A 13,656-nucleotide genomic window follows, 5' to 3' on the forward strand; every position below is an offset into this window, starting at 1 on the left:
CACCTCACTGAAGATATTTATTCTAATCCAAGAGCTCTGTGGCAGCAATCTGTGCACTTGTTCCAGTTTCAATTCCCAGCAGGAGATAGAAGGAGATAGAAACAACTTGTGTGCTTTTTGCTCGTGTTTGAGGGATGAGACACACTCATGTAGTGAAAAAAGGTCTCATTTTATGTACACATTTTATTTATACAGTTTTACAAACATATTGTGCCTACTTTTAATTGGTTAGTAACAAGCTGTTACCTGTAAAGGTTGGTGAGTTCACCAGAGGTGTTTATGTGCTGGCAAATGTCTGCATTTAGACATTGTTTGCATTTTTTCCTCTTTGACGGTTTGGAATAGTTTACACAGGTGCAAGTCAACTGTCCCAGCCTTAGGACTTCTCTCATGAGAACAGGCTGTTCTCCACCGTTACAGGATTCCATTTTCAGGAAAAAGATTGACAGATTTCTCACGAGTACAGTTGAATCAAGTCAGAATTCAGTCTGTGAGGCTTTTACAGGCCTGCTGTTTAGCCACCAAAAGTGGTGCTGAAAAAAACCAGAGAAAGCTGTGGGCGAGCTTCAGTTTTCAACAGCTCCTTGCCCCTTTTTAAGTGATCCATGTGATTTTGGGCAGGGGAGATGGTTCTGTTTGGTGTCTCGGGTCTGTAAGGGAGCTCTGACCAGTGACTCAAACATTTGTTCTCTGAGTGTTTTGATGTCAGGCTGAGCAGAGCTCTGCATTCCTCACATTTCCTGCTGTTCTGAGCACAGGGCTGATGGATGAGCTGGCAGAGCCAGGCTTTGGCAGCAGGCACAGCATCCCCTCTGCAGCTGCTGGAGAGGATCCCTCCCTCTGCTTCCACGGGGCTCCCTACGGCGAGGACCTGCTGCAGAGCCTGGGTAGGTCAGGGCTGGGAGCTGCTCTGGCCTGGGCTGGACAGGGTCAGGGCTGAGAACTGCTCTGGCCTGGGCTGAACAGGGTCAGGGCTGGGGAACTGCTCTGGCCTGGACTGAACAGGGTCACAAACCCAGCCTGGGTAGGTCAGGATTGGGGAACTGCTCTGGCCTCGCCTGAACAGGGTCAGGGCTGGGGAACTGCTCTGGTCTGTCCTGCACAGGGTCAGACACCCAGCCTGGGAAGGTCAGGGCTGGGGAACTGCTCTGGCCTGGGCTGAACAGGGTCACAAACCCAGCCTGGGTAGGTCAGGATTGGGGAACTGCTCTGGCCTCGCCTGAACAGGGTCAGGGCTGGGGAACTGCTCTGGCCTGGGCTGAACAGAATCAGACACCCAGGGAATATTTTGTGTTGGGAGGGACCTCAAAGCTCATCTCTCTCCACCCCATTCCATAAGCAGAGACACCTGCCCCTATCCCATGTTGCTCCAAGCCCCATCCAGCCTGGCCTTGGACACTTGCAGAGATGGAGCAGCCACATTAACAAGGGTTTTTCCTGAAGAAAACCATTAGGAATATGGTTTTTGTCTGTAGTGTCTCATTTAGTGTTCTGCTGCCAGTCAATCACAGTAACTCTCATGGAAGAATCAATGGAAATCAAAATGAAAATACCTTTTTAAAGTAAATTGAAAGATACATGCAAGAAGATTATTGAAACATGACACAGTAACATCTCATTAAGCCTTAATTAAGATAATTAAAAGAGTAATAGCCAATCAATACCTATTTATTGCCATAGTTTCAAGAGAAGTCAAAATATTAAAATGAGATAAATTAGTGGTTGTGTGTAAGACTGGGATGTGCTGAAGTGATAAATGCTGGCTCTAGTTCTGTGGGTGCAGAAAAGGCACTTTCCAATTCCATTTTACTCAGATGTTCTAAATTTCAGTTTGTACAGTTGTATTCACTTTGGTAACTTGTTCATTCAAAGCTGGGAGACTGATAGGATTTCAAACAGCAAGGAAATGGGTTTTCTGTTCTTAATCTCTGACTCACATGGGTGAGTCTTAAACCTCCTAGTTCTGTACACTTGGAGTAAAAAAAAAAAATCTGATGTTTATTTTACTAACTACAAGTTAGGGGCTTTTATGTGTTCAGCAAGTTAATTTAGTTTAATTTATTTTAATTGTTTGAAAATTTGGATGCCAGAACTCTGAGTTAAAATATATTGCTCTCCAAAACCGAACTGACACTAAATCCTAAGGCAAAATGAAAATTAAATGCATGTCATTCGCCATTCTTTAGCATTATGAAATGTTATGATGGAAGAATAAGTAAGTAAATAAATGTTTATTGATAGAATTGCTTAAATAATCATGTAGTGAATCAGTGTGGAACACACAGGGATCCCAACAGGACTGTGGATATAGACACAGTGTTACAGCAGTCCCCAAATTAGCTCCTAATTGTGTGCCCTGCCATGTCCTAGAAAGCAAAATGAAGTATTGATTTAATGTGAAGTCAGTCATTAGTTATCAACCCAAAACTGGTGCCTTAAATCATTTTGGTGCAGATCTATCAACTCTGCCTAATGGTGTGAATAAGGATATCAAAATTACAAGGGAATGTATTTGCTTTACATGGCAAGATGTAATTCCAGGGAAGGACTGGGACTAATTAGAGGGAGTTTGCTGTGTTAATATTCCTCATTCAGGAGGCTTTTCCTGAGTGTGAGGAGACACTGAAATGTTGATTGGGATTTCTGCAATTCCTTCACAGCAAAAGGATTGAGATCTGTTTTCATGGGGTAACAGTTTTGTTTTGCTGCTCTCCCTGGGCAGGAGGAAACCTCAGTGCAGTGCCAGAGCCCCGTCACATCCCTCTGGATTTCCTGTGCCACCGAGTTTATGCTGCTGAGCCCGGGATGGAGCAAGTGGTGATGCTGACTGTGGTGGGGATGCAGGCTCTCAAGAGTGCTGGAGAGCTCCTCCAGCACATCCTGCTGCCTGGCCTCAGGGACCCATCTCAGACTGCAGGTGATCCCTGTTCTGGGGCAGGGCTGGAGACCTTGGGCAGGAAAGTTTATCCTGGGTAGCTCTTTTTAGAATAGCAGGATCATCAGGGAAAATGTGGTGAAGAGGCCTCAGGAAGAACAGGGTTCTTTGTTTCCCCCCTGAAGAGCTGAAGAATTTATCTTGGTTTGTTATGGGCAATCACAAACAGCTCAGGTGGGCATAATTTGCTTCAGAGAGCATCAAATGAGTTCTGAGTGGTGCTTGGGCTTGCAGAGCTTTTATGTAACACAGAGCATTGTGTCTGAGCACTGGGAGGTAAGGCTGGGATGGAACTGGGACAGGAATTTGGCTCTGTTCTGTCCAGGGACAGAACTTCACAGCCTCACGCTCTCCGTGGGAGGAGCAGCAATTCCATCCCCACGCCGGGTGCTCGCATGTGCATCAAAAGGGCTGGCAAGGACAGGCAGTTTATGTAATTTCATGTGCAGGTTGCACTCAAGTGTGATAACACAGGAGGTGTAGGCACAAAGGGCACAAGTCTGCCCATCTTACACTCTGTTGTTTCTGCCTCTCCCAAAACTATGTTGAAATTGAAATTCTGTGACGTTTTGTATCCGAGATCTGAGCCAACAGAAACTTCCAGCACTCAGCCCTAAATACCTTCCTACATAGTCAGAAGACAACTTTACAAACCCAACAACATTGAAACTACTTTAGAGACAAGTCAGCATTCTGCTGTAGTTTGTTACTATGATGAGCATTGCTTAAAGTGTTGTGAGAGGTGCTAAAGGATCCATAATTATGGATTATGCTCTGCCAAGCCACATTGTTATCAGCGTACTCTCAGTGATTCCCTTTCAACTCTCCTCCATTAGCTGTGCTCTCTAATCAAATCATGGCACTTGCTCCCTGTGGCTCCCTGTTGATTTCCCAGATAACCCTTTTTTTTTTTTTTTTTGTTCTTCACTGTAATGGCATTTCTTAGAATTTGCATCTTGTGGGTTCTTTCAGTATATTCCCATATTTTCAATACAGTCCATCTTGTGCAGGGGAAAAAAAAAAAATCAATGTGAAATAAAATATTTGTGTCCAAAAGAAAGCACAGCTTCTATGGAACACAAGCTGCTGTCTGGTGCTAAAAACATTTCTTTTTACTTGCAGCAGAGCCTGATTCAGGATTTGAGCTGCTAGGCCTGAAGTGGCTGCCCCATCTGACTGGGAGTCAGGCCAGGGAAATAACCCCATTTGAGGCTGGGGACACTGGCTGGGAGAGGAGCCTGGAGACGCTGATGTCCAGCCCCGTCCTGCTGTGCGCCCTCCGCGCCATCGACGCCTTCCCAGCCCTGGGAGCTGCCCTGGAGGGATGGACACGGGGCAGGGACAGGCTCAGCACAGGGGACAACAGCCTCCCACAGGCACTAATGGCCCTGACCCCCGAGGTGACCTTCAGACAAGTCATCCTCTTCTTCACTGAGGCAGAGCTGGTAGATGGTAAGGGATATTTGTACTGTTTGTATTCTCAGCTCTAGGGTGTGTGAGAATTGATTGAACCTGGACAAAGGAATCCAGTGCTGGGGGTTTTCTCAGGCACAGGAAAACATAATAATGTGGGGGTAAAATCTGTGCTTGGCTGAATTAAGATGAGGCAATGAAACCAGCAGGAGCCAGCTGAGGTCATCTACAAGGTGGTCTATTTAATTAATGTGGCTGTGCTTGGCCTGGTGCCCTTTCTGATGATCTTGAGGTACTCCATAAGTACTAATTAGATATCAGAGCAATTGGCAGGATCACTAAATAATACCATGCATTTTAAACCATCTCTGTAAGAGAAGATGAAGAGCAGAGCCCTAGAGCTCTCCCACCTACATGTGGGCCCCTAATTGTGGTGCCAGACTTTCAGTTGCTGCCTCAGCCTTGCCCTGTGCTCAGGGAGATGAAGGTGTGACCAATCTGTAAGAGCTGAAGAAAACAGAGTTCTTGAGAATTTCTTTTTATCCTGGAGGAGAATGAAGAGAGGAATGGAGACCTTTGCTGTCAAAAGCTTCTCAGAGTTCAGTGATGTGTGCCAGCATCGATCTTTCAGCACAGTAAATTTGATAGTTTCCTCCTGTAGCAGGAAATGTATAGCCATGCCTCTTAAAACTAAATCACTGTGCAGACTGTGGGGTTATTGATAGTGGATGCTTTAGAGCAGCAGACTACAAGCTCCCACTGTTTTCTTTTGATGTGAAATATTCAGAGAAGAATTGGGGCTGCCTGACTCCTCACACCCAGAGAGAAACAGTTCTGAGCCCTGACAGTTTCTGGCAGGGAGTTGGAACAAGATGGTCCCTTCCAACCCAAGCCATTGTGAGATTTTATGATTACTCAGAAGCAGAGAGAAATCAAAGATTGTGGTAACACCATGTATCAGCTGAGGGGGAGTGATGCAGTCCCATAAGTGCATTCGTGCTTTGAATTTACATCCCTTCCTTTATCTTTCCTTGGGGAAGAAAAGTCTTTTGTCATCAACACAAACTTAGACACTTGTGTCAAACCCACTGTGCCTGTGTAGTGTGCAGTAACAAATTGGCTTTGCTGAATACCAGGAAGAAAGATTTGTCTGGGAAAAGATCCTGGGCTTAGGCTCGCAGCAAGTTTGATTTGTCAGTGAACTATGGAGGTGTTCTCTGTGAGACTGGTGAGCAGGAAGAGGAGCCTTCAGAAGAGATGGCAAAGTGGTGTCTAAAACTGTAAAGAGTTTTCAGTTTTTTCACTGCAGCCCTTAATTAAAGTTATCTTGAGATGGGAAGGCAGGATAAGAGGAAAGCAGAGCTGTGAGCTCAGTTTGTTGAGGGAGGTTGTAGTGGTAGTACCAGCCTTTTGCACCAAATCCACTGTGAGACACAACTTCAGCATCCTGCACTATCTCTTTTAGAAGGTAATTCCATTTTTTCCTTGTGTTTTTATTGTTCTGGGAGGAATGGAGAAACCTCCATACTCAAGAACATCTCTTCCCTATTTTGTAGCAGGTTGAAATCTGCCCTGCTAAATGACATCACCTTTGTCACTCTCCAGCCCCAGACAGTGAAGGTTTCCCATCTGTGAATCCATAAAAACACCCATCCTTCCTTTTCCAGACACAGAACACCACCCTGCTGTGAAATACCTGCCACCACCTGGCAGGAGCTCCAGCACTGAAGGGAAAACCACAGGTAAGCACCAGTTGCCTCTTGAAAAAAAAAAAAAAAACAACCAAAAACAACAAGTTATTTTAGACACTTAAACAGATTGAAGAAAACTGTGTGTCCTCTGTCAGAGCCATTGCAATGGGATTAGGAAACCTTTGGTCAGACATCCTAATCCCAGGCAAGTGGGAAGGTGTTTTAGAGAGGTGAAATGAGAGCAGAAGTTGCATTTCCAATCTCTCAGATGTAAATTTACATCCCAGTGCTGCCCAGGTCACCATGGGATTCACAGATCCTGAAAGTCCTTTCAGATAACCCCAGCACTAAGGAAAAAAAGCTGGTGCTGGGAGGATGAGCTAAAAATTATGAGACAAGGCAAGGACCTTAGGGCTGGTTCCACCTGCTATTTGTGCTCTTAACATTGCAGCAAAAAAATGTGGAAAGAGAAAGAGGGCTCATTAGAATAAAAAAAAACCAAAACACTTTGGCTAAATACCTTCCAGTTACATAACCCTGGAAAATAGATAGACATGGATTTTGGACAGTAATAAATACCAAAAAAGAAAAAAAAAGTAAAAAAAAAATTAATTCTGTTTTGACAAACAGATTTTAGTTTTTTCTTATCTACCTTGCACATCACAGTGGCTGAACTTGCCAGTCACTGGAAAAGGAAATGTTTTATCAATCTGATGCAGGATTCCCCTCACTGTGCCCTAGATCTGGATAACTTTTCAATTCCCATGTGCCTGAAGTGCCTTAATTTTCCTCATCTCCAGATCACTGCAGGTTTTACCTTAGACTGGAAAGAACATTTTTCTCTTGGCTTTTGTCCGAAGTTCTGATTCCCCAGGCTCCTTTCATCCTGCTCTGCTCTCCTGAAGAACCACTGGAGCTGGTTGGGGAATGCCAGGGAGGTTTTATCAGCAGCACTCAGGATCCAAAGCACTTTGTTTCTGAAAGAACATGAAACAAAACACCTGAGCTCTGGGAACAGCAGAAAAACAGGGCAGCATCTGACTTGACTGTGGAGTATTGGGAGCACAGATAGGTTTAAAACCACTGTTAACCACTCCCTGAAATCCCAGAAAAGGTTTAGGACTTGCAGTCCTGATCAGCCTGTGCTCCTAGGATCACCAGAGAAGGAGGAAGTGTGACCCCTCCCAGGGTGTCCCAGAATTCAGAAATCAATCCCTCCATATCCCACTGTAACACCCTAAAATATCAGTGTGTCACTGTGATATTGGCTGCTTTATGTAGAGATAAAAGCACAATTCTCAGATTGTCTCAGAACACACAAAACTCACTCAAATTTGCTTCTCTCCTTTAGTGGCTGAGAGCTGGAGGTGCAGAGCAGAATCCCTGTTTTCCTACCTGCAGGCAGGTGAGAGAAGAGCAAATGGAAAAATGAGGTTTGACAAGGACTTGGTGGAACTAAATCATCTGGATGTACCAGCCCAAAATAAGCAAAAGGATTATACCAACATTTTCCTTAGGAAAATGGCATTTTTCCTTAGGAATCCAGGCAGTGATGCACTCTGAGCATGCCAGGAAATGTGGTGTCTGCTTGTCCTGAGTTCCCATTTATTTGAAGTCACACCTATCTGAACTGTTATCTATAAATAGCATATCTAAACATAAATGGCATAACTAAACTCTATTTTCACAGTCAGGCTATGAAATCAAAACCTATGTAGTGACTTTTTTGGGAGGCAAAAAGGAAAGGATTGTGAAGAATGGATCTAAAAATATTACAAAGTAGAGAATAATAGAGACCAGGAAAAGTTCTGAGCAGCCAGAACTGGAAATCAGACAGGTTTGAGCATTGCCAAACAGGTACCTCTGGTAATTCATGATCAGCAGAGATTGTTCCATTGAAAAATAATGGTATTTTCTCTAATTCTTGTTACTTATAATCCCTGAGGAGAGAAAGGCAGCTCTGGGTGACAAGGTGTCTTTGACCAAACCAAGCTGGCAATCCTCCTCAAGTGTCTGAAATCCCTAAATATGCAGCAGGTAGTGACTCACAGAGGAGAAAAATGAGAATATCTGCCCAAAACCATAGCAGATGGTGAGGAAAACATCTGGAAGCCCCTGAGTGTTTACATAACACACATGGGTGAGGCTGCTGAGGTGGAGCAGCTTCCTGCACTCCCAGGCTGTTGCTATGGAACCCTTCTGTTCAGGAATGATGTGAGGAAAACAGCACATCTGGAGCAGGAGGGCTCCCTGCAGCACAAGGGTTAAGTTCCCTTATCAAGTGAGGAGGAAATAATCTTGGTTTTTATTTTTGATCCTGTGTTTCTGTGCCATGTCCTGCTTGTCACCTGGAAATAACAGCATTAAGTTCCAGGTTGATGCTTTGCTGCATTGACATCTGTGTAATTAGGACTGGGGTGTACAGGAAACAGAAAATGACTTTTTTTTTTACCCAAATAGATCAGCTTGGATCAGTTTTAGCAGCCTGTAGGATGTTCCCCTGTGCTCATGCTGATTGATGTGGTTCAGCACCAGCAGTTCCTGGGCCTCACAGACTGGTTCTGACACTGCACTTGCCAATAAATCTCCAAAAGATGTTATAAGGATAAAATATTAACTATACTCTTAGTAGCAAGTACTTTAGCAAGGCTAAAAATTTGAAAATGCTGTCATTTAAAAATGGAATTTATGTATTTTCTGCCTTTAAATCCATTTTCATCAGACAGCAAAGCTTTCTTGGTTTGTTTTCTGCTCCTCAAAGTGCTGCACCTTCCTGGCAGCTCTGCTGGGAGAGCTGTGTCAGAAGCAGAAAGTTTCTTCTGGAATGTCAATTTTGGTAAAGACAATTCAGTTAATTATTGGTTTATGACATTAATTGGGTCCTGTCAGGGTTGTTAGTGCCTCTTTGAAACAGCATTAAAATACACAGAACACCAGAGTAAGGTAATAGCTGCTCAAGGATTACATCACATAATCACCACCGTTCACATGAAAAATGTAAAAAGGAATGTTTTATCTCTCTTAAAACATTAATCTGTAATAGAAAGGTTTGAGTCTTACCCGACAGAGCTGCCACAAAAAACTTTTCAGATTGCCTTGATGGAGAAACCTCATTTCAGACAAGTTTTTAATCTGAAAGCCCAACAAAGCAAACCCGAATAAATAAATAAATGAGTGCCCAGGGTTTTTATGGACTTGTTTTGTTGGTATTTTGGTGAACTTCCTTTTGTGAATTCCCAGCGTAGTAAACAAAACCCGCCGTGTTTCACCCAGTGTTTTATTCCAGGGGCACAGTGTTTCACCCAGTGCTTTATTCCAGGGGCACAGGTTCTCTGCACGGTGCTGCTCATCAAACCCGGGGTGTGGAGCCAAAGGCTGCCCAGGATCCTCCGGGATCTGCACCTGCAGAAATTCAGCCTGGTGGGGATGAAACACCTGGAGCTGGAAGCGGCCGCCGCCTTCGCGCTCCTGCCCGGAGAGGTGCAGCAGGTCGGTGAGAGAGAGGAAAATGGATTATCCACAATTCCTGAATGCAGCAATTCCCACCCGGGATTTCGGAGCTGTACGGAACAATCGGATGTGTGCACCTTATCGGCACAAAGAGAGCTGACTGTGCTCAGGGTTCCTTTTATCACTCTGCCATAAAGACAATTTTTGGTTTTTCCCAAAGGAAACTGGGGAGGGTGAAGGCAATACAGACCTGGCAGGAATCTGTTCAGCTCTGCCTCTTTCCCTGCCAAACAGGTGTTCTCTGCTCCTTCCCCCAGGTCATGGCAGGTAGGGCACATCCAGAGATTATGTGTGCATGGGTTTATTCCATGTGGTTAATCTGGAAAAAGCTCCTGCCCTGTCAGGGAATTCACATCCCTGAGCTGCTGCTGCCTGAGATTACATTGCAGACACCCTGGGAACCACTCTGTAAAAAATCACCTGCAAGGAGAGGAAATTGTCCTTGCTCACGTCTGATAGGCAATAAAGAGGGTTCTTAAATCTTAGGGCATTGTGGGGTTGATTAGCTAAAAATAGATGTTTGTTTCTACTCTTTCATGGCATTAGAAACTTTTTCTTTCCTCAACCTGTCATACCCTTAATGTAAGAATACTATGAAAGCCAGGGCACTGAACTCCTGGGAAAAGAAGATGAGCTTGGATTATTATATTTTTTACTTCCCTTGGGGAAAAACAATCTGTGTTATTTGATTGCTTTCCTGAAGACGTTTAACCACTTGACTATAAAAAACCCAAACATTTATAATTGATACTGCACTTGGGTTAAGTTTGGAAAGTTTATAACAGCATCTCTTACAAATTCTTGGTAGAGACTTCCAGAAGAAAACAGGCCCAGGCCAAGGCAGTGCTCTGGAACAATTAATACCTTCTGAAAGGTAGCAGTGAGCACAGACATCTGAATTTTAAATATTTCCACTGGCCATTAGGCTTGATGGAGATGTGCTTCCCAATGTTATTTAATCACAGAGCTAAACACAAAATGCCTTTTTGATCATCTGAAACAGAAAACATCTTAAAAACCCCAAATATCCTCAGGAAGCAATGCAGATGCATGTGGGGTAAATGTGAGGAGAGGTTCTTTCCTGAAAATTTCCTTGGTTTTGGCATTCTCCAACACACCAGAGCAGCTGTTGAGCATTGATTCAGTTGCCTTGAAAAGCTGGTGACTAATGAGTATAAAAATTACAGACTGTTGGGGGTTTTGTTCACGAGGGAAAAAGCAGGGTTTGATGTGAGGAAGCAAAGAGAACAGTCTGCCTTTGGTGAGGGGGAGCAGACAGTGGGAAATGCTTTCTGCTGCCCAGGGGCTCCTGCTCCTTTTCAGAACAGCAGGAATGGCTCTCACTGGGGAGGGCTGGGAAAGGCTGAGCTCCCAGGATAAGTAGGGAGATTTTGAAAAAGCCTCAGCAGGCTCCAGGGACTGGGTTATTTGGAAAATCCTCTGGGTAAGTGGCTCAATGGCAGCCATGAGGGCAGGGCTGTTTTTCCCAGCTAAATTCCATGTTACAGCTTTTGGATGGGAGAAATATTCACGATGGATCTGTTCCTCGGCCTGTTGCACAATGGGATGCAATGGTGGGCTTCAGACGAGGATTTGACCTGCTAAATTGACATTTAGCAGGTCAGATCAGGATAATCCCAGTTGGGTTTGGAAGTGACCACTGGAGATCACCCAGTGCCACCCCCTGTCAGGGCAGGGTCACCTGGAGCCAGGTGGCTTTGGGGTGTCTCCAGAGGAGGAGACTCCAAGCCCTCCCTGGGCAGCTGTTCCACAGCTCTGCCACCCTCTATAGAAGCTCTTCCTCAGGTGGAGGTGGAATTTCTTGTGGTTTAGTTTCTGACCATTACTGCTCATCCTGTCACTTGTCACTGCTGGAAAGAGCCTGGTACTATCCCCTGACCCCCTTGGAGATATTTATATGGATTGGTGAGATCCATAATGAAATGTCCTGTTGAAGAAGCTGGAGCCAGTGTGTCTGTCCCTTCTGGAAGTTCTGTCCAGGGCTTTTTCTCACTTTACCCAAAGCATGCTCCAAAATCCATCTCTAGAGAACCCCCAAGCACTGGGAAGTGCTGATTTGTTTGTGTGTACACAGCACCTGAGAGCAAATCTGGGTTTATTCACTGCAAGCAAGACAACCTCACATCTCCTTTTCCTTTCTAATGTATTATTTACATGCACTTGACAAATATCCTTGGCAGCACGAGCTCAGCTCTGTGATTGCTTTTCCAGCTGCAATAGTCCCCCCGAGCTGGGAGCGACGTGTGGCCTTTGGGGCACCAGAAAAAACAACTGCTCTGCTCTTTGCTGAGGTTATCGAATCACAGGAGCCACAACAAGATGTTTTATAATGATTATAGAAAATAAAGGTCAGGTAAATAGAGCTGATGTCTCCCCAGCTCTCAGCATGACCTGGTGATGTTCAGCCTGTTCCCAAGGGGATTCTGCCCTGGGATCTGGATCTCCCTTTGCTGCTTATCCAGCACATCCAGCCCTGTGCAGATTGGCAGTTTGGGTTTTATTTTTCCAGTGGGGCCTGATCTTGCAGTGGGGGATTACCTGATGTGATTGCAGGTCACTGGACTCAATAACTCCACCATTCCCTCCAGCCCCATCTTGTGATGCCGGCGGTAAAATCAGCCGGATAATTCGGCTGCTCTTTAATCCCGTTAGTCCTCCCAAGCCAGAGCACAGCTGGAACTTCCCCTCGATGCAATTGCTCCCTTAATTCCAGGCAGCTGCACAGGGGCAGGGTGGGAATGGAGGGAATGAAGGGCTGGCAGAGCCTGGAGTGGGTGTGAGGAACTGCCAGAATCTCCCTGACACCATCAACAGCAATTATAAACAGCATCATCCTCAACCCCAAGTCTGTGGATTTGCTGGGGAACAACCAAAAGACAGAAGAGTTTTGTTATTTAGATCTGAAATTGCTGGTTAGAAGCCCTGGAATAAAATATTTTCATTTATTCTGGTCTGCTTAACAGAAACGGAATGTTTTCTTTGCAGCTGTTTCCAACCTGGGTGAATATTGATATGTTTTATCAGTCCTTTTGAAAGCCGTCATGAAAAACATCACTGGCTTTTCATTGCCCAAAGAGAAAACCCATAGAAAAGTGGATTAAATCCATTTTTATTTTTTTTTTTTTTTAACTAACAAAAATTTCCAAGCAGGAAGGGATTATTTTGTATTATACAGAACTGAATGAATGTCACCATTTCACTGTGACAAGCTGAAATTCTCCATCCTCATGCAAGCAGAGCTCTTGTCACCAGAGAGCCCCTGAGTGACAGCTGTGACCCTCTGCCCACGGGGCAGGAGCACTGACAAACACCCCACCCAAGCCTTAAATATCTCACCAATTTAAACACACTGAGAGGTTTTTCTCAGGGAATATTTTTGCCTTTGCAAATAGAGAAAGGGGGGGGGGGGATATCAGCCTTGAAGCCCGTGGTTGTCAATTCATAACCTACTTCTCAGAGATGCAGTTTAGGAGGAGGGTGAGCACAAGAAGATTTGGGTCAAAGGCAGTGAATGGTCACACGTGATAGAAAAGCAAAAAGGCCTTGAAGTGTTTTATCTCCATATTTTTAAATGAAACGATAGGATTTGCTTTTGGAAATGTTCTATCTAGAGAATTGCTATCCTCTGCTGCTTTTAGAAGATTAAAAAAAATAGAGGAATTAAAAACCTCAGTGAATGACGTGATTCAGCTGAATCAAATGGTGGGTTTTTTTTTTTCCCCCTCTCCTGTTTTTATTTCTTCAAAAACTGGGAAAAAAAGTAAATAGCCATGGGTTGATTCTGGCAGGGAGCTGGAAATGCCCTTGTTTTTTTAAGCTGGGAAGAACATCCAGGCCTGGCTGGCTGCACTGTGGGGTGCAGGGAGGCACAGCTGGAAGTTCCTGACACCTTGTTCAGATGGGAGGGCAGGAAGAGGCAGAACTGGATGCTCCTGACACCTTGTTCAGATGGAGGGGGAGGAGGACTCAGAACTGGATGCTCCTGCCATGTTATTTAGGTGGAGGGGCAGGATGAGGCACAGCTGGATGTTCCTGCCACATTATTCAGATGGAAGGGCAGGAAGAGGCAGAACTGGATGCTCCTGC

The 13,656-nt window shown here is 44.8% G+C and overlaps 1 protein-coding gene across 1 annotated transcript in view; it reads left to right on the forward strand.

Moving 5' to 3' along the window:
* The window catches only part of DNAAF8 (dynein axonemal assembly factor 8), a gene marked incomplete at its 5' end in the record, with an annotated part of 86,905 nt that overhangs the window by 54,251 nt on the left and 18,998 nt on the right, over window positions 1-13,656 (forward strand). Inside the window, 6 exons of the mRNA XM_083872312.1 lie at window positions 759-887; window positions 2,723-2,917; window positions 4,061-4,387; window positions 6,016-6,090; window positions 7,391-7,444; window positions 9,359-9,528. Coding sequence (XP_083728438.1) covers window positions 759-887; window positions 2,723-2,917; window positions 4,061-4,387; window positions 6,016-6,090; window positions 7,391-7,444; window positions 9,359-9,528 — 950 coding nt within the window. The remainder of the gene's footprint in view (window positions 1-758; window positions 888-2,722; window positions 2,918-4,060; window positions 4,388-6,015; window positions 6,091-7,390; window positions 7,445-9,358; window positions 9,529-13,656) is intronic.

Source organism: Zosterops lateralis (assembly GCF_965231275.1).
Source record: "Zosterops lateralis genome assembly, chromosome: 15".
Classification (NCBI taxonomy): Eukaryota; Metazoa; Chordata; class Aves; order Passeriformes; family Zosteropidae; genus Zosterops; species Zosterops lateralis.